At 38.0% G+C, this 18,931-nt stretch overlaps 2 protein-coding genes across 4 annotated transcripts in view; both read left to right on the forward strand.

The window, feature by feature from the left end:
- Positions 1–487: 487 nt before the first annotated feature.
- il10ra (interleukin 10 receptor, alpha) lies at positions 488–7,464 on the forward strand. 2 transcript variants are annotated; one of them, XM_047820829.1, is made up of 7 exons: positions 488–906; positions 1,269–1,379; positions 2,013–2,185; positions 2,398–2,543; positions 2,698–2,863; positions 2,962–3,071; positions 5,085–7,464. In XM_047820829.1, exons 2-7 carry the CDS (start codon positions 1,303–1,305, stop codon positions 5,946–5,948), a joined length of 1,536 nt encoding a protein of 511 aa, XP_047676785.1. In that variant the 5' UTR covers positions 488–906; positions 1,269–1,302; the 3' UTR covers positions 5,949–7,464. The 2 variants fall into 2 exon arrangements, with proteins under 2 accessions (XP_047676785.1, XP_026996060.2); XM_027140259.2 differs by having other exon boundaries at positions 497–906; positions 1,269–1,383.
- A 10,169-nt stretch (positions 7,465–17,633) lies between these two features.
- tmprss4a (transmembrane serine protease 4a) overlaps positions 17,634–18,931 on the forward strand; it is a 16,501-nt gene continuing 15,203 nt past the window's right edge. Inside the window, exon 1 of one of the 2 annotated variants that reach the window (XM_027140249.2) lies at positions 17,634–17,872. The gene's annotated coding sequence lies outside the window, so the exon portion shown is untranslated. The remainder of the gene's footprint in view (positions 17,873–18,931) is intronic. The other variant, XM_047820957.1, reaches the window with a different exon arrangement.

Raw genomic sequence — 18,931 nt, forward strand, 5'->3', positions numbered from 1 at the left:
GTCTCGGGCTCAGTGTAACTGGTGTCTCAGGTGCATGTGAAGGTCACGAGGTTACCAAAGTATCTAATGCTATGGAGAATGTCAGTAGCTCTATCAGTTTCTCTAACACAAGGCACAGTTGTCACTGCCATTTATTTTAATAGTGCTCAAACCTGCTGGCACATTTATCAGAATCTTACAGTTCGCACTAACCATGAAACAACAGATTATTGTTCTTATAATATTGTTGTGCAGTGTGTTTAGGCTGAGACACAAACATCACCATGCAGTAATATCAGAAATGAACACTAGATGGCATCAGATATTGCTACACGAAGTCGGTACACGTGGTAAATTTGAATAAGGTTTTTTTTTTAAAATACGGTCATTAAATACAAATTTTAACCCATAGTCCAGAGCCCTAACATAACCTTAGTCTGGAGTGTGTTGGGCTAAAATTTAATATCTAATTTAAAAATTATTCATCATACATTTTAAACAAAAAAATCCTGTTTCTGAGTCCTACTGCAGTCTTTTGCTAATTGTAATTAATTTGATGTGTCTTTATTTTATCAGACTTTACTTCATTTCGTTTAATCCAAACGCAGTAATGGAAACATGGTGTTTGCAGAAGTGTGATGCAAAACAGGAACAGCGTTCTGGTGTAGGCGAGAAGGAGGAAACGTGTAAGAAGGGGTAGAACTTTCTGTCTAAATCAAACAAGTGTATGCTGTGAAGTAGATCGGTCAGAGACAGAAGAGACACTCTGAAGCCCATGTATCTGAAACAGCACAAAGCTTGGACGTCTTGTTGGTTTTACAGCCAGTGATTTTGTGAACTTTTGATATGATATTTAAACCACCATGGAAAGGAACCACTGGGTTTCGGCTCTAATCATCTTACTTCACTTGAGACTTTACATAGCAGGTAAGTGATTTCATTACTTTGTGTTTCTCTTAGAGAGACAATCTTTTTGTACAAATCAAATATGTATGTAAAATAAAATACAACTTTATTTGAATGATTATTTGAAGTGTTTGTCATATAGTGTAGATTTTCCCTAATTAAGCAAGAATGAAGTTTTTTATATTTATCATTTTGTATGAAATGTGTGGAATCGGCTGATTATTTACACTATTTAAAGTAAAACTGTCTGAAATGTTCACAGCAAATAATCAGTATCAAGTCATGACATAAGATTAAAAGAAAAAAGAAAAAAAAACAAAAAACGTGGGAATTTTTGAGAAAAATCCGCTCGAAACTTCAACTTTTGTTTCTCTGTTTGTCAGCGGAGGAAATACCAGGAAATGTCACTGTTCACATATGGGAGGGGAACGTTACTATAACCTGGGACCATCCTCTGGAAAATCCTGGGGATTACCTCTATCAAGTACAACTGCGTAGGTAGGAGAGCTCACACACACACACACACACACACACACACACACACACACACACACACACACACACACACACACACACACACACAACAGTAACAACACCTGTCCCTAGTCCTCCTAACATGTAGTTAGTTATAAACTCTAGAGACTGTTGTGTGCAAAAATAGGAGACCAGCAGTTTCTGAAATACTTAGACCAGCTCATGTGGAACCAACAGTCACAGAGATCAGACTTTTTCTCTAATCAGATGTTTGAACATTGACTGAAGCTCTTGAACTGTAGCTGCATGATTTTACACACATGATTGGTTTTATATATATATATATATATATATATATATATATATATATATATATATATATATATATATATATATATATGTATGTATGTATTAGATATATAAAATCATGCACTTAAGAATAAAAAACTCGGGAAAAAAAACAGAATTTTACAGAATTCTATATCTGTGCATGTATATATAATATAAACTAATAAAACGACATAAACTGAATGTTTAAAAGTTTTTCTGGATGCAGACCTGCTGATACCATTGAGTCTAAATGCTGTTCTATAAAACTATCCTCAGTACTGTATGTCTATCATCAGCTCGAACATCATCTCCTGTCTTTTCAGTTATCCCGATTCCCAAGTCTGGTCCAATGTGTCCCACTGTAATCTTCTTAAAACCACCGTATGTAACATTGGGAATCTCCCCGTGGACCCAGTCTACAGAGTGCGAGTTGGAGCTCTATCAAGTCAGAACAATATCCTCTGGAGTATTAAACGACAAATTAATATTCGGCTCAGTGAGTATTTGCATTTTGTATTTATTTTTTGGTTAAATGTCTGTTGTAAACGAAAACTTCTTGTTGTTATTATTATTAGTATTAGTATTAGTATATGAGTGCTTTAATCTTATATATTCATGTGATAAGTTATAAACTAATCTTATTGTTAAACTTTTAAATACAACTTAGTCTTCTAATTAAATGTGTTGAATAAACCCTGTATCTCTAAGGTCAGCTGATTGCTCCAACCTTCACGCTGTCATCCACCTCGTACTCTGTGCGTGTGAAGATACACAGGAAACAGATACTTAATGAGATCTTTACCAATGGTGTGCAATACACTACATACCTGTGGCCAGCTGGGCAGGAAAACCAGGTATGATTCGAGCTCAGATTTTCTAATGAACTGTATAAATCTGATATTATGTCCTAGATCAATTAAAGTCAGTACACTGGAATATTTAACCTGGTTGACGGTTGCATGCTGAGGCTCTGTGATGTCACTAAGCTTTGTACTCCTCTATACACAGACACTGACAAAGATTGATGAAGATAAGGACGATGATGGTGGTGATGGTGACATAACCTATACCTCATTGCAGCCATTGCAAGTGTACTGTGTGCTTGTGAAGGTGGAGGATACAGCCAGTGACGCTAGTAACATCTCCCCTGTACAGTGTATAAAGGTGCCAATAGGTAATGTGACTAACATGACATTGTTCTTTACACATCCTCTGAAATGCTTTGGTTCACTAAATACTTATCTTGTTTATCCCTAATTGTCTTGTTTATAGATTGGACATTAGTTATTTGCCTCATTTTACTGGGACTGATGGGAATTATGGCCTTTCTAATGCTCTGTGTTTGTTTCCTGAGGCGACCTCAGAAAATGCCCAGTGCTTTGGTGAGTAATCTCTGTCTTAATCTGGTTTCACCAAAACCAAGAGTAGACAAAAAGCCAGTTTCAGTGAGCAAAAGAGGAACAGCTAAAAAAAGCCCAGTGCTAATGCATATAGCCTGTGAACCAGTCACCTTACATTTCTTAGAATTCTAACCACCAGGGAAACACTGGGATTTCTGTATCAACAATTAAACTCCCATTTCATTTATAGTTCTTGTTGTGGAAGTTTTGAGGTTCGAGAGAATTAAAGCATAAAAATATCACACCAACAGGCACGGGCAAGAGTATAAAGGTTTTCATGGTTTATTGTGTTCAGCTTTGCAGAAGGACCCAACAGTTTACGTGTAAAATCAGAGAGGAAGGGCCTCCATTATTGATAACACCAGCATTTTATAGACAGGAATAAAATGAAACAGGACATGTAAAGCCAAAACATCATCCACCATTGGCTTAGAAGCATCGCCTGTTTATCTTCTGACCAAGCTAATCCCACGGGAACAAAAAAGGTCTCATGAAAAAGGTCTGATTAAAGGCAGTTTTAGGAAGAAACAACTGAAATCTCTAGTCACAATAACTACCAGCCATGGGAAATACAGAAGCCTAGAAGGACAGATTCATGTGTTCTTCTCTAAAGTAAAAATTTCCACTACATTCTCTAATTTATTCATTTATTTATTTGCACAATTAATGTTTGTTCAAGCTGCATTGTAATGGTGTTAATACACTCTTATACACTCCTGTATACTCTTAAATATTCTTATACACTATTATACACTCCTGTACACTATTATACACTCCTGTACACTATTATACACTCCTGTACACTCTTATACACTCCTGTATACTCTTAAATATTCTTATACACTATTATACACTCCTGTACACTATTATACACTCCTGTACACTATTATACACTCCTGTACACTCTTATACACTCCTGTATACTCTTATACACTCCTGTACACTCTTATACACTCCTGTACACTCTTATACACTCCTGTATACTCTTATACACTATTATACACTCCTGTATACTCTTAAATATTGTTATACACTATTATACACTCCTGTACACTATTATACACTCCTGTACACTATTATACACTCCTGTACACTATTATACACTCCTGTACACTATTATACACTCCTGTACACTATTATACACTCCTGTACACTATTATACACTCCTGTACACTATTATACACTCCTGTACACTCTTATACACTCCTGTATACTCTTATACACTCCTGTACACTCTTATACACTCCTGTATACTCTTATACACTATTATACACTCCTGTATACTCTTATACACTCCTGTATACTCTTAAATATTGTTATACACTATTATACACTCCTGTATACTCTTATACACTATTATACACTTCTGTATACTCTTATACACTATTATACACTCCTGTATACTCTTATACACTATTATACACTCCTGTATACTCTTATACACTATTATACACTCCTGTACACTCTTATACACTCCTGTATACTCTTATACACTCCTGTATACTCTTATACACTCCTGTATACTCTTATACACTATTATACACTCCTGTATACTCTTATACACTATTATACACTCCTGTATACTCTTAAATATTGTTATACACTATTATACACTCCTGTATACTCTTATACACTATTATACACTCCTGTATACTCTTATACACTATTATACACTCCTGTATACTCTTAAATATTGTTATACACTATTATACACTCCTGTATACTCTTATACACTATTATACACTCCTGTATACTCTTAAAAATTCTTATACACTGCTGTATACTCTTAAATACTCTTATAGTGGTATTGCCGGCCCGAGACTCGAACACATAACCTTAGTGTTACGAGTCAGACTCTCTAACCATTAGGCCACGACTCCCCCACTTATTGATGGTTATCAACAGCTGAAACACAACCATGCTGTATGCAGTAGAGCATTTTCAGTATTCAGTACTCTGCTTAAACATGTAACTTGTGCGATTTTTCCCTTTCAGAAACTTGTAAGTGCGTGGAAGCCCATGACTATCGAATCTGTACAAGTGGAGACTGTGACAGAGAAGGGATGGATAATCATCAACAAAAACACCGACACAAAGACCATTGAATTTCTTGAGGAAGACGAAGAGAGGAGAGGAAGCCTTGACAGTGGAGTAAGCATAGAACAGCTGCATCTGTCTGTCAGCAACACAAAGACAGAGGAACCAAATGGAGATGTACAAGTGGACAGTGGCTGTGGAAGTCTGGAAGGAACCGAGGGCAGTGGAAGTGTTAGGACAACCACAGGACAATTCTCCATACATGACATACACTGCAGTGGAAACAATGAGGGAACTGGAGACAGTGGCTTAGGACTGGGCCATCATGAAGGTTCTGGTTCACTAGAGGGGGAAGACACTGAACTGTTGTCCAGGGTAGTGGCTGGGGATGGATATCGGAGTCAGAGTCCCTCAAGTGTGGATGTTCTGAATGACATGGAATCAAACATGGCAGCTCCATCAGCTGGATACAGATCTGGTCAGGTGACATGTATGTGTTCAACTCATGAATACTGCATTTGGTGCAAATTTAAGAATTCCTTCTCTGAAACGTGTCAAACTGTAACTCAGTTACAGACAGACTTTAGACTAATTGATGATGGGAACTCTGTGAGTTGTAACTACTCAAAAAAGGGTTTAATGCAAACAGTTTTAACCATGGAAGACCCAGTGATGGAGCCTGTCCTGTCAGATGATAACTGTGCTGAATCTTCTGTGATTCTCTGGTCATGTCCACTACTTCTGCAAGGTGAAAAGAAACAAGACTGCGCAATGGACACAAGATCCTTCACACTCGATAACATGGGACTTACGTTTTCCTGAACAGCTTGCTGGGACTTTTACTTGAAGAAAAAAACAAAAAACAAAAAGTATACAAATGTGACTGGAAATATGGCCTTTATCTTTCAACTGGGTACTCGGGGTACTTTGGGTACTCAGGGGTACAGTGTGTACTCAGGGTACTGTGTGTACATAGGGGTAATGTGTGTACTCGGGGTACTTTGGGTACTCAGGGGTACAGTGTGTACTCAGGGTACTGTGTGTACATAGGGGTAATGTGTGTACTCGGGGTACTTTGGGTACTCAGGGGTACAGTGTGTACTCAGGGTACTGTGTGTACATAGGGGTAATGTGTGTACTCTGGGTACTTTGGGTACTCAGGGGTACCCATCTCTTTATAAGCAGAAGAGACCAGAGTGTTTTGTTCTGCTGCTCAGAACGGGTTTGTCAAGCTTCAGAAAGACTTTATGTGGTATACAGTGTGTGTGATCAGTGTGTATGTGAGCATTAACAAACACAGCGTATTTGCCCTGATTGTGCAGGGGTCTGTATCAGGATAGATTCAGCACTGATGAAGCAGAACCCGTCCTTATATCTACTTATATTAAGTTTATTTATTTAGATATTTATCTACCTGCTATTTTATCACCATTGGACGAACAGGATAATTATGTTCTACAATAAACCGCAGGAACACTGACATAACAGTGACAATAAACTCACCAGACTTCTCAACAACCAATAGGGAAGTGCTGTTTTTTGGAGAAATGAGACTCCAAGCATCAGCTTCATCAACCACAGAAAAACAGCTCTGTCTAACTTTTATAGTGTTTAAAAAAATGAAATGTGTTTCATTTCTGCAATGTCTGCTCCTGAAGTCGATATCAATGTTGATCTGTTCCATCCAAGGGCCATCTAATACCTACGGAGTAAAGGATGGGTAAAGGACGGGTAGGGGATGAGTAGGGGACGAGTAGGGGGTGATTAGGGGATGAGTAGGGGACGAGTAGGGGATGGGTAGGAGACAGGTAGGGGACGAGTAGGGGATGGGTAGGAGACAGGTAGGGGACGAGTAGGGGATGGGTAGGAGACAGGTAGGGGACGAGTAGGGGATCAGCCCTCTATATGGCAGTGAGGTTTTCCACTCAGGTAAATTGTGAGTTGAGTCACTATATACACATTAAATACAACATTGAAACTAAGACCATATCTGTAGACTCTTCTCCTTCATCACACTACTCACATGAGTTGACATTCATGTCCTTGTGGTTATTAAAACATCTGGCCTTCATGATAGGAGATGAGATATAGATGTAGATGCAGATGTTGATGTAGATGTAGATGCAGATGCAGATGTAGATGCAGATGTAGATGTAGATAACATCAGATGTCATGAGATGATAGGAGAGGAGAAGAGGAGAAATGATTTGTTTGTGGATGAACACTCATTTTTGTTTGCCATATTTTTAATACCTTCAAATTTAAGTCAAGATCAGTTTAGTTTGAAATTTGTATTAACTAATATTTTATAAATTAAATAAATAAGTTTATAAAAGAACCCGCATTTTGTCTTTTTCTTTAGCATCATAAGCAATTACTTCATAAGGGATTTTAATGCCTTTTTTAATTGCTAACAGATTTAAAAGCAACATGAATCAAGTAAAATGTACATGTTTGATATGACATCACTACACATCTGTGTTCTTATAATAAGATTAAATCGCACAGCTCGAGTTCCGATCAGTGTACGATTCAGAAATGACTCAGAATCTCTATATCAGTGACCACAGTGAATGTTAACAAAGCCACATTTCTCATGTCTCATTAGAAGGCAGTGCTTCTATACTGCAGTGGTTGATTAGGTGCCTTTATTTAATCCTGTTTAAATATAAATAAAAATGTTAGTCTTTTTTTAAGTTAGTGACACTTTAACAGCCGTACGTTTGTTACCTGAACAAAACAATATGATCCTCTAAAGACCGAGTGATGGAGCAAACTGAAATAACACCAACAGTGTGACTCAGAAGGTTAACGTTCATTTTAATCACCAAATTACAAAACAACTTTTACTCACAAAAAGTCCAAGCTGTCTTCTAGGAATAGTTCAGTTATATTTAATTTAACTGCTGCTGCTTTGCCTTGTTTACTGACAGTTTTACTAAATAATTAACATTTTAATGAGAAAATCTCTGTAGTCAGAAAAGAGCGACATCTTAATCTAACGTATGAAAGATCAGTTTGTGCCTTTTACTGATCTCTAATTTTATTTATTTATACTTATAATTATTTATTTGTTTTTCATGTTCTTTCCTGGAACTGCTACATTATTATATTTATATTATTTTATTATTCGATTAAGAGGAAAATACAACATTTAGAAGGTTTTAAATGACATTATGGCAGAGTAGAGTTCATCAAAACACTGGTGAATCAGTGTATACACACACACACACACACACACACACACACACACACACACACACACACACACACACACACACACAGACAGACACACACACAGACACACACACAGAGACACACACACACACACACACACACACACACAGAGACACACACACACACACACACACACACACACACACACACACACACACAGACACAGACACACACAAACACACACACACACACACACACACACACACATACACACACACACACTTGCTTAAAATAGAGAATGCAGCAGTAAACACTATATGCTGAACCCATGAGTACACAGAGGAATAAACATCTCAGCGTGTCTACTACAGCACCACAGATCAGATTTAGATAAAAGATGTGTGATGTGTTGTGCTATTTGGCCCTCAGTGTTTCCTGTAATCCCTAATTCACAAATCTGTGGTTTACAATTGTTTGCTTTGTCTCAGTAAAACAAGGCACATCTTCTTACCAAGAGGCTCCATATAATAAATAACACGATAAAACACTGAGCCACTAAAGCGTAAGTCTGACAGGAAGTTCACCACACTGTAGTTCACCTCTGTTCACCTCACTGAACAGAATGCAGGATTTAGGGCCTTCGGTACACTGTGACAGGACACAAACATTTCTCTAAAGATAGTTTGGAACAAACTGTAGTGGATTTGCTCAGTAGTGTCTGTAAAGTTCATGCAGAAATGTTTTTGTGGTGTGAGTTTTATTTTACTCATCAAACTCTAAGGGGAATTCCTGAGAACTGCAGCAAATTAATAATATCATCATGCTGAAGACAAAATGAAGACAAATGAATGTTTTGACGACAAGCCACTTCACCGATGGTCACAAATAAGTCATTCAATAAAACCCTAAATAAAAGATATGAAATCTAACCATGATAAATTTACATACCCCCTAAATGTAAACAAATGACTTCACTCTTTAGTTTCCTGAACATCTTCTCATGCTGCCTTCTTCACAGCAGGTCTGGAGATTGAGAAGGTCATGTGCAGGATGAAAACATGACACGTTTAACATGACACTCTTATCCAGACGTACAAAAGTGCTTTTAAGTCTCTATCATTGAATACATTAACTCAGGGTCACTGGGTTACAGACAAAGTATCATGAGTCTAAAACATTCATTCATTCATTCATTCATTCATTCATCTTCTACCGCTTATCCGAACTTCTCGGGTCACGGGGAGCCTGTGCCTATCTCAGGCGTCATCGGGCATCGAGGCAGGATACACCCTGGACGGAGTGCCAACCCATCACAGGGCACACACACACTCTCATTCACTCACACACACACTCACACACTACGGACAATTTTCCAGAGATGCCAATCAACCTACCATGCATGTCTTTGGACCGGGGGAGGAAACCGGAGTACCCGGAGGAAACCCCCGAGGCACGGGGAGAACATGCAAACTCCACACACACAAGGCGGAGGCGGAAATCAAACCCCCGACCCTGGAGGTGTGAGGCGAACGTGCTAACCACTAAGCCATCGTGCCCCGAGTCTAAAACATTTCTTTTTAAATCACACACATACAACAAACAGGGGATAAACAAGTGCTAGTTAAAGTGTTTCATGAAGAAGTAGGACTTCAACCATTGTTTGAAGATATCCAGTGACTCAGCTGTCCAGACCCTTAGGGAAAGAAAAGAGTCTTGTTGTATACTTACCTCTTACCCTGAGAGATGGTGGGACCAGTGGAGTAGATAAACATCTGTCCTGATGTTGCAGCACTAAACAAATGACATGTTCTAAATATTTACACCATATGAAGAAAACACTCAGTTGAAGTGTGCAGCTTGTTCATTAACACACAGGCATGAACGTCACCATGGAATAAAACCTCCAGACACCATGAAGATGCCATAACTGACAAACCCTCATGAATTTCCATGAAGTTCTTTAAGGTTAAAAACAAGTCCTTCATTTTATCTCAAATGCAGGAAGTCATGTTTTATGGTATTTAAACAATGGCAAAGGTGAATAAAAGTTTAACGCAGGATTTAACCTTTAGATTAGAAACTGTTCAAAAGGAAATGAAAATAACTTTGGATGGTTTGGGATTGTTTAAAGGAAGGTTACCTACAGTTTAAAAGAAACACTTCTGTGGAGTTTCTGTGGCTTTAGTGAACATCATCCATCCTGTCTATTATTATAAGCTTAGTCATGACCGCTAGCTGGTTAACACCCACATCTTCTCACACATGAATTCTACATGATGTTTCGACTGTACAGTGAAAACAAAAATCTAAATGTTTTTAAAAATGTGATCATGGGCTCCAAAACTGGACAGCTGAAGATTAGACAAGATTAGATTCAGCTGGTCTGAGCTTCTGTTCCTGGCTGATAGGAGAGGAACCTGATGTGTCCTCATGGAGTCACAGAGATCTGACTTTTTCTTTAGTCTGATGTTTGATGTGAAACTGAAGCATGAGCCTGTATGATTTATGGTGCACTTCCTGTTCTCTTTATAATTCAACATGAAAAGCAGAAAACAGCTAAAAATAACACAAACCGAGAGTATGAGAAGTGTGTGGAGGTGAAACACTGACAGAACACAACAGTGCAGCAAATAACCCGACAGATCAGACCTGACAGATCAGACCTGACAATAATCTGACAATAACCTGACAGATCAGACCTGACAGATCAGACCTGACAATACCCTGACAGATCAGACCTGACAATAATCTGACAATAACCTGACAGATCAGACCTGACAGATCAGACCTGACAATACCCTGACAGATCAGACCTGACAATAATCTGACAATAACCTGACAGATGAGACCTGATAATAATCTGACAATAACCGGACAGATCAGACCTGACAATAAGCTGACAGATCAGACCTGACAGATCAGACCTGACAATAAGCTGACAGATCAGACCTGACAATAAGCTGACAGATCAGACCTGACAATAACCTGACAGATCAGACCTGACAATAACCTGACAGATCAGACCTGACAATAACCTGACAGATCAGACCTGACAGATCAGACCTGACAGATCAGACCTGACAATAACCTGACAGATCAGACCTGTTTGGCCTTTAGATTAAAACCATTTAAAGCCACAATGTGATTCGTGTGAATTTCAGACCAAATTATATTCTCACAAGATAATAATTGATCCATTTATCCACCAGTTAGCTGTAGAACAATAGCAGCTAAAATATAATAACTAAAATACTCTTTATTATCTCTTTATCTCTGTATTTGACTGACATGCAGTGTGTGAGGTCATTAAAATGTCATAACTAATTACTCCAAATGCTAAAGAGAAGTCTAAGTGATTGATGTTCACTACTTATGAGTCCTGTGTGGGTTTGAGCTGACATTTATTTCTTCATACTTAATTAAAGCTGTTTGTTTCTTGTGTGAAAACCAGTAACACATCAGTAGAAACTCCCACACAGCTGGACGAGTTGATTTCAGCTTTAACTTCAAACTACTGAAAGGAAACCACAAAATGTCTGCCATCAAGCATGAAAACGAGCAGACCAACGGTCCTCATTCTCCACATCCTGCCACAGCAACAGATCACCTTTACATTTTAGTCTTTGCAGAATTTTGCTGCAAAATAAAGACTTTACATGAAGGTTTTAAGCGTTCAAGACTTTCTGTAGTATAGAAAAAGAAGAAATTACTAAGGGAACTGTAATAAAAGTACAAAAAAAATTAGTATCCGGTAAGCCACAGTTATGACATCTGACAATTATTAAATAAGCTCATCTCTGGTTCAGGAGATTTATATATAACATTCTGCTTAAACCGTCTGAACTGAAGCCACCACAGTGGCAGGAAAAATACACTTTTTTGATTACTGAGCTTTTTTCAAAGAGGAAACGATTCCCTTTATAAGTTCTGTTTTCTTTTTAAACATCTGACTTCTTGTAGCTGTTCAGATGATTTCCAACAGCATGACTTTCACCCTGGTGTAAAAGGAGAAGGTCAACTTAAGCTAAAAATAAAAAAAAAATAAAGAAAAAAGAAAGAAAGAAAGAAAGAAAGAAAGAAAGAAAGAAAGAAAGAAAGAACATAAGTACAGTACATTTCCTCTGCTATGTTTGGTCTTTATTTCTTTGCTTATGTAGCTGACAAACACATATGGGTTTGTGTGTCGAGTCGCTTTCATGCTTCAGGAGTTCTGGATTTTCAGCTTATTATTGCCATTAGCTGCTACTCCGCTCTCCTAGAAAGTTCTCACCTGTATATTGTCTGGGGAGATGAGATGAGATGTAGATGTAGATGTAGATGTAGATGACATGAGATGAGATGATAGGAGATGAGATGTAGATGTAGATGTAGATGCAGATGTAGATGCAGATGTAGATGTAGATGCAGATGTAGATGTAGATGCAGATGTAGATGTAGATGTAGATGTAGATGCAGATGTAGATGTAGATGCAGATGTAGATGCAGATGCAGATGTAGATGTAGATGCAGATGTAGATGTAGATGTAGATGTAGATGCAGATGCAGATGTAGATGCAGATGCAGATGTAGATGTAGATGTAGATGCAGATGTAGATGTAGATGTAGATGTACATTTATTAAGGCCCTCTTGGTGAAATTCAAATCTAAAGTAGCGTGAAATAAAACTCGCTCTCCTGGTGTGTATATTTCTTCTCAGGTCAATGCCCTGTACGAGAACCTTCTGCTATCTGACCACATTAACCAATCACTCTACAGTCTCTGTACTATTTAAGCCCATAAACATTTCTAAGGGATTAGAAGTAGAAACAGATTATTTCCTGTTTAAAGGATGAAACTCTGGATCATCGCTACAGCATGAACGGCAAGATCAGGAGGAAATACAGGTCATGTTATGGTACAGTTAGTACCGTTAGTACAGTTAGTACTGTAAGTACAGTTAGTACAGTTAGTACTGTTAGTACAGTTAGTACATTTAGTACTGTTAGTACAGTTAGTACTGTTAGTACATTTAGTACTGTTAGTACTGTTAGTACATTTAGTACTGTTAGTACAGATAGTACTGTTAGTACATTTAGTACTGTTAATACAGTTAGTACAGTTAGTACTGTTAGTACACTGGGTAAGGTTAGTAAAGTTAGTACATTTAGTACTGTTAGTACATTTAGTAAAGTTAGTACAGTTAGTACAGTTAGTACTGTTAGTACATTTAGTACAGTTAGTACAGTTAGTACACTGGGTAAGGTTAGTAAGGTTAGTAAAGTTAGTACAGAAGAATTTTGCACCGAACTCATAATCAGAGCCTCTGATGTGGGGAAAATTCTTTGAAACAATTTTGATTAACATTTTTATGAGGAACTGATCGGCTCCATATGTTCTGCTTTCTTAATCATGTGATGTTTCATGGACGTTTGTATTCCCATAAATGCTGTTTTCTGCTATTGTAAGTTAAACAAATATAAAGTCAGCAAAAGAGGCAGAGCAACGTCTTCTGTTAGGCAGAGAGGCAGAGGTGCAGAGAGGCAGAGGGGCAAAGTGGCAGAGGGGCAGAGAGGCAGAGGGGCAGAGAGGCAGAGGGGCAGAGAGGCAGAGGGGCAGAGTGGCAGAGCCCTACAGTGAACTAGACTTTAAGAACAGTTTTTGCCCTCACTGAATACTTCACAAAACACTGAATTATATTCACAAATGTTTGGTTTAAAAAAAATTCAAAAAAAGTCTTAATGGCAGAAAATGAAATTGGAGAAACAAATATTTGTTTGTCTTAAGCCAAGGATTCCACTCGAGTCTGTGAGAAATGATTTAAAATGCCTGGAAACTTTTGTACATTTTATTGTTTTGCTCACTGTAGCGCCACCAAGTGGCCAAACAGGACAAGACTTGCTCTGCTGTAGACCGGTGGCTCCGTCACCGTACACAATATAAGAAATGAAGAATAACAGATGTGTCTCTGCTTTCCTGAACACAGACAAAGTTGTCACCCTTCCTGTGTACAGATAGTGACAGGAAAAGGGAATGAGTGATAATGAGAAGGGCAAAAATAATGATGAGACAATTACCTTGTTTATTTTAAGGTCTCATGTTCCACTTCCCCTCCTGATGCCCTGTAATTCTGAACGTTAGGATGTGAGATGAGTTGACGTTAGTGAATAAAAGACAGAAGACTTTATATTTCTGCTGTGAAACAGTAATAATGAGGTGAGATAAACATTTCCCTTAAGAGAAAGCTGATTTCGGGGCTTTCCCGTGTTCCTCCTACTGCCTTCTTCCTGGAATAGAGTGAATGACTGAATAGAAGAATCTTCCTTCTGTCTCTTTTACTCTAATTTGACACACGCCCAGAAAACAAGCACCAACTCGCCCTCACAAACACGTATTGAGTCACAGAATAATGACGTTGACTGTAAGGCAGAGATACAGGATGTAAAGAGAGGTGACTTTATTATTATTTCAAAACAGTTTTATACAGACATCATTATTATGAAACTACACAAATAGATGCAACACACGCAAACACACAAACACTCACACACAAACACACACAAACAAACACACTCACACACACAAACACAAACACAGTTTTTATAAATAGCTCAACACCTTTTGGGGTCACGGGTACTGAATTAAACATGAAATGTGGCCAGCAATTAGAAGGGGATTAGAACCTGCTATAAACAGTAAAGGGGATTAGAACCTGCTATAAACAGTAAAGGAAATTAGAACCTGCTATAAACAGTAAAGGGGATTAGAACCTGCTATAAACAGTAAAGGGGATTGGAACCTGCTATAAACAGTAAAGGGGATTGGAACCTGTTATAAACAGTAAAGGGGTTTAGAACCTGCTATAAACAGTAAAGGGGATTAGAACCTGTTATAAACAGTAAAGGGGATTAGAACCTGTTATAAACATTAAATGGGATTAGAACCTGTTATAAACAGTAAAGGGGATTAGAACCTGTTATAAACAGTAAAGGGGATTAGAACCTGTTATAAACAGTAAAGGGGTTTAGAACCTGTTATAAAAAGTAAAGGGGTTTAGAACCTGTTATAAACAGTAAAGGGGATTAGAACCTGTTATAAACAGTAAAGTGGATTAGAACCTGTTATAAACATTAAATGGGATTAGAACCTGTTATAAACAGTAAAGGGGATTAGAACCTGTTATAAACAGTAAAGGGGTTTAGAACCTGTTATAAACAGTAAAGGGGATTAGAACCTGTTATAAACAGTAAAGTGGATTAGAACCTGTTATAAACATTAAATGGGATTAGAACCTGTTATAAACAGTAAAGGGGATTAGAACCTGTTATAAACAGTAAAGGGGATTAGAACCTGTTATAAACAGTAAAGGGGATTAGAACCTGTTATAAACAGTAAAGTGGATTAGAACCTGTTATAAACATTAAATGGGATTAGAACCTGTTATAAACAGTAAAGGGGATTAGAACCTGTTATAAACAGTAAAGGGGATTAGAACCTGTTATAAACAGTAAAGGCGATTAGAACCTGTTATAAACAGTAAAGGGGATTAGAACCTGTTATAAACAGTAAAGGGGTTTAGAACCTGTTATAAACAGTAAAGGGGTTTAGAACCTGTTATAAACAGTAAAGGGGATTAGAACCTGTTATAAACAGTAAAGGGGATTAGAACCTGTTATAAACAGTAAAGGGGTTTAGAACCTGTTATAAACAGTAAAGGGGATGGAGCTGAGGATTAGATTGAGGGTGTCCATGTTACCTGTGTGCGTCTCCTCAGTGTGATTGTGTTTCACTGCTTCTGGTTGTTTTAAAGCTCATTATTGTGTAAAATTGTAGAAGGTCAAAATCTCTAAAGACAAATTTTGTAAATACAAGTTTTTGTCTGTCAACTTACTGTATATCCCAGAATCCTTCATTTCAGTTGGTGGCCTGTAAGAAGATCTTCACCGATTCACTTCCTCAATATTATTAGAAATGGGATAAGTGACTGATTCTCCAGGGAAACACCGATGGGAAAGATCAACAGTGGGTTTGGAGTTTCAGTTAGCAGGAAGTAGGAAATGTATAACGATATCACACAGAAGAGGAGAAGAGTCACGTCTGCTTCAATACTACACAAAAGCAGCGCTGTGTATCAGATGGAAGTGCTAGGGTTCGGGTTAGGGTTCAGGTTAGGGTTCAGGTTAGGGTTCAGGTTAGGGTTCAGGTTAGGGTTCGGGTTAGTGTTAGGGTTCAGGTTAGGGTTCAGGTTAGGGTTCAGATTAGGGTTCAGGTTAGGGTTCGGGTTAGTGTTAGGGTTCAGGTTAGGGTTCAGATTAGGGTTCAGGTTAGGGTTCAGGTTAGGGTTCAGGTTAGGGTTCGGGTTAGTGTTAGGGTTCAGGTTAGGGTTCAGGTTAGGGTTTGGGTTCAGGTTAGGGTTTGGGTTCAGGTTAGGGTTCTGAAGAAGGTGTTTATCCATAATTACCTCTTTAGTTAGGTTTGACTTTCTAAGTGAACATATGGGATGTCAGCGTAGACTCTATACTCCATACTCTATACTCTATACTCTATACTCCATACTCTATACTCCATACTCTATACCCCATACTCTACACTCTATACTCTACACTCTATACTCTATACTCCATACTCTATACCCCATACTCTACACTCTATACTCTACACTCTATACTCTATACTCCATACTCTATACTCCATACTCTACACTCCATACTCCATACTCTACACTCCATACTCCAGACTCCATACTCCATACTCTATACTCTATACTCTATACTCCAGACTCCATACTCTATACTCTATACTCTATACTCTATACTCCAGCACAGGACGAGTCACTGAAAGGTTTCATGTAAGTGAAATGTCTGTAAATGTGCTGAACGTCATGAGTTTCCACTGCAGAGGTTTTATACACCAACACGTGGAAGAGGGAAAAGGAAGAACTTTGGAAAAATGATCTTTATCTCTCCTGTAAACGTCCACAGACTACACATGTGTTTGTTTTCCTTTTCTTCATATCAATGATATTTCTGTTCTTTTTATCTTAAATAAGAGTGAGCTGTCAGTAAACCCGTGTTTAGAAGTGGAGACGTTCTGATTGTAGCTGGGAATCATTTGTGTTTTATTGATAAGTATAACTCTGACTTCATGATTGTCTGATCTGATTTATGGGACTGCTGTAAATCTGTAATTTATGTGTTATATAAAAATAATATACAAAGTCCAAGGTTTAAGCCCTGATGCTGTAAAGATCAATGTTTGAGGACATGTTTTTGGATCTTTTGGCTTTCTGTAATTGTATCTGAAGAGTAAAATAAAACACCAGTTTAAATTCACCCTTGTGCTGTCACGGTGTTTAGTTAGTGCGGTGTGTTAGTTTAACCCTTACAGCTACTGCAAATCAATACAGTGTCACTGAAGTCTCCAGGAAGTAAAGAGCAAAAGTGGGAGGGAAGAAAGGTGTATTTAAACTGTAGGGAAAGGTTAGAGTCAGACGGGGAAGACAAACAGAGCCAATAAATCACACAGGGTGGAAAACAGGGACATGATATTCACCCGAACCTTAAACCTGGAGAGCAGACGAACACATCAGTACAGTAAGTCATAAATCTCCAGCTTTAAACTTCACTGCTGTTTTCAAAACCTGAATTTTTAAACAAAGTCTTCTATGTGAAAGTTTTTCTCAGACACGTGCTCTCTCTCTCTCACGAACACACTCGCTGTCAAAGTTCAGGATTTATTTTTTAATTGTTTCATTTGGTTCTTTTGACTTCAGCTGAAACGATCGGAGAAGTAAAGCACTTTGAGATAGGTATATAAATATAAATATATATATATTTGTTTTATTATTTTACAGGATTTACAGGGCAGGTCGAAACCCAGAGCATTATGGGAGATCGATATGAATTTAAACTTATAGTACTGTATGTTCCTGGGAAACACATCGCTGTATACTGTTAAAAATCTGATTTGGTGCTTATTGCATTTACACTGCATTTATACTGCTGTAGCATTTACACTGCTGTAGCATTTACACTGCATTTACACTGCTGTAGCATTTACACTGCTGTAGCATTTACACTGCTGTAGCATTTACACTGCATTTACACTGCTGTAGCATTTACACTGCTGTAGCATTTACACTGCTGTAGCATTTACACTGCTGTAGCATTTACACTGCATTTACACTGCTGTAGCATTTACACTGCTGTAGCATTTACACTGCATTTACACTGCTGTAGCATTTACACTGCTGTAGCATTTACACTGCTGTAGCATTTACACTGCATTTACACTGCTGTAGCATTTACACTGCTGTGGCATTTACACTGCTGTAGCATTTACACTGCTGTAGCATTTACACTGCTGTAGCATTTACACTGCTGTGGCATTTACACTGCTGTAGCATTTACACTGCTGTAGCATTTACACTGCTGTAGCATTTGTTTTCTATACAAACTAAAGTTTAAAAAAAAGAGCTGTGGTGTGATTTTTAATGTCATGAGCACCTTTTTAAAAATGTTTTAACTCACACTCACTTTATGTGCTGCAGGGACTTTAACCACACACACACACACACACACACACACACACACACACACACACACACAAACACACACACACCATACGCACATGCACACACACACACACACACA

This window comes from Tachysurus fulvidraco, chromosome 11 (assembly GCF_022655615.1).
Source record: "Tachysurus fulvidraco isolate hzauxx_2018 chromosome 11, HZAU_PFXX_2.0, whole genome shotgun sequence".
Classification (NCBI taxonomy): Eukaryota; Metazoa; Chordata; class Actinopteri; order Siluriformes; family Bagridae; genus Tachysurus; species Tachysurus fulvidraco.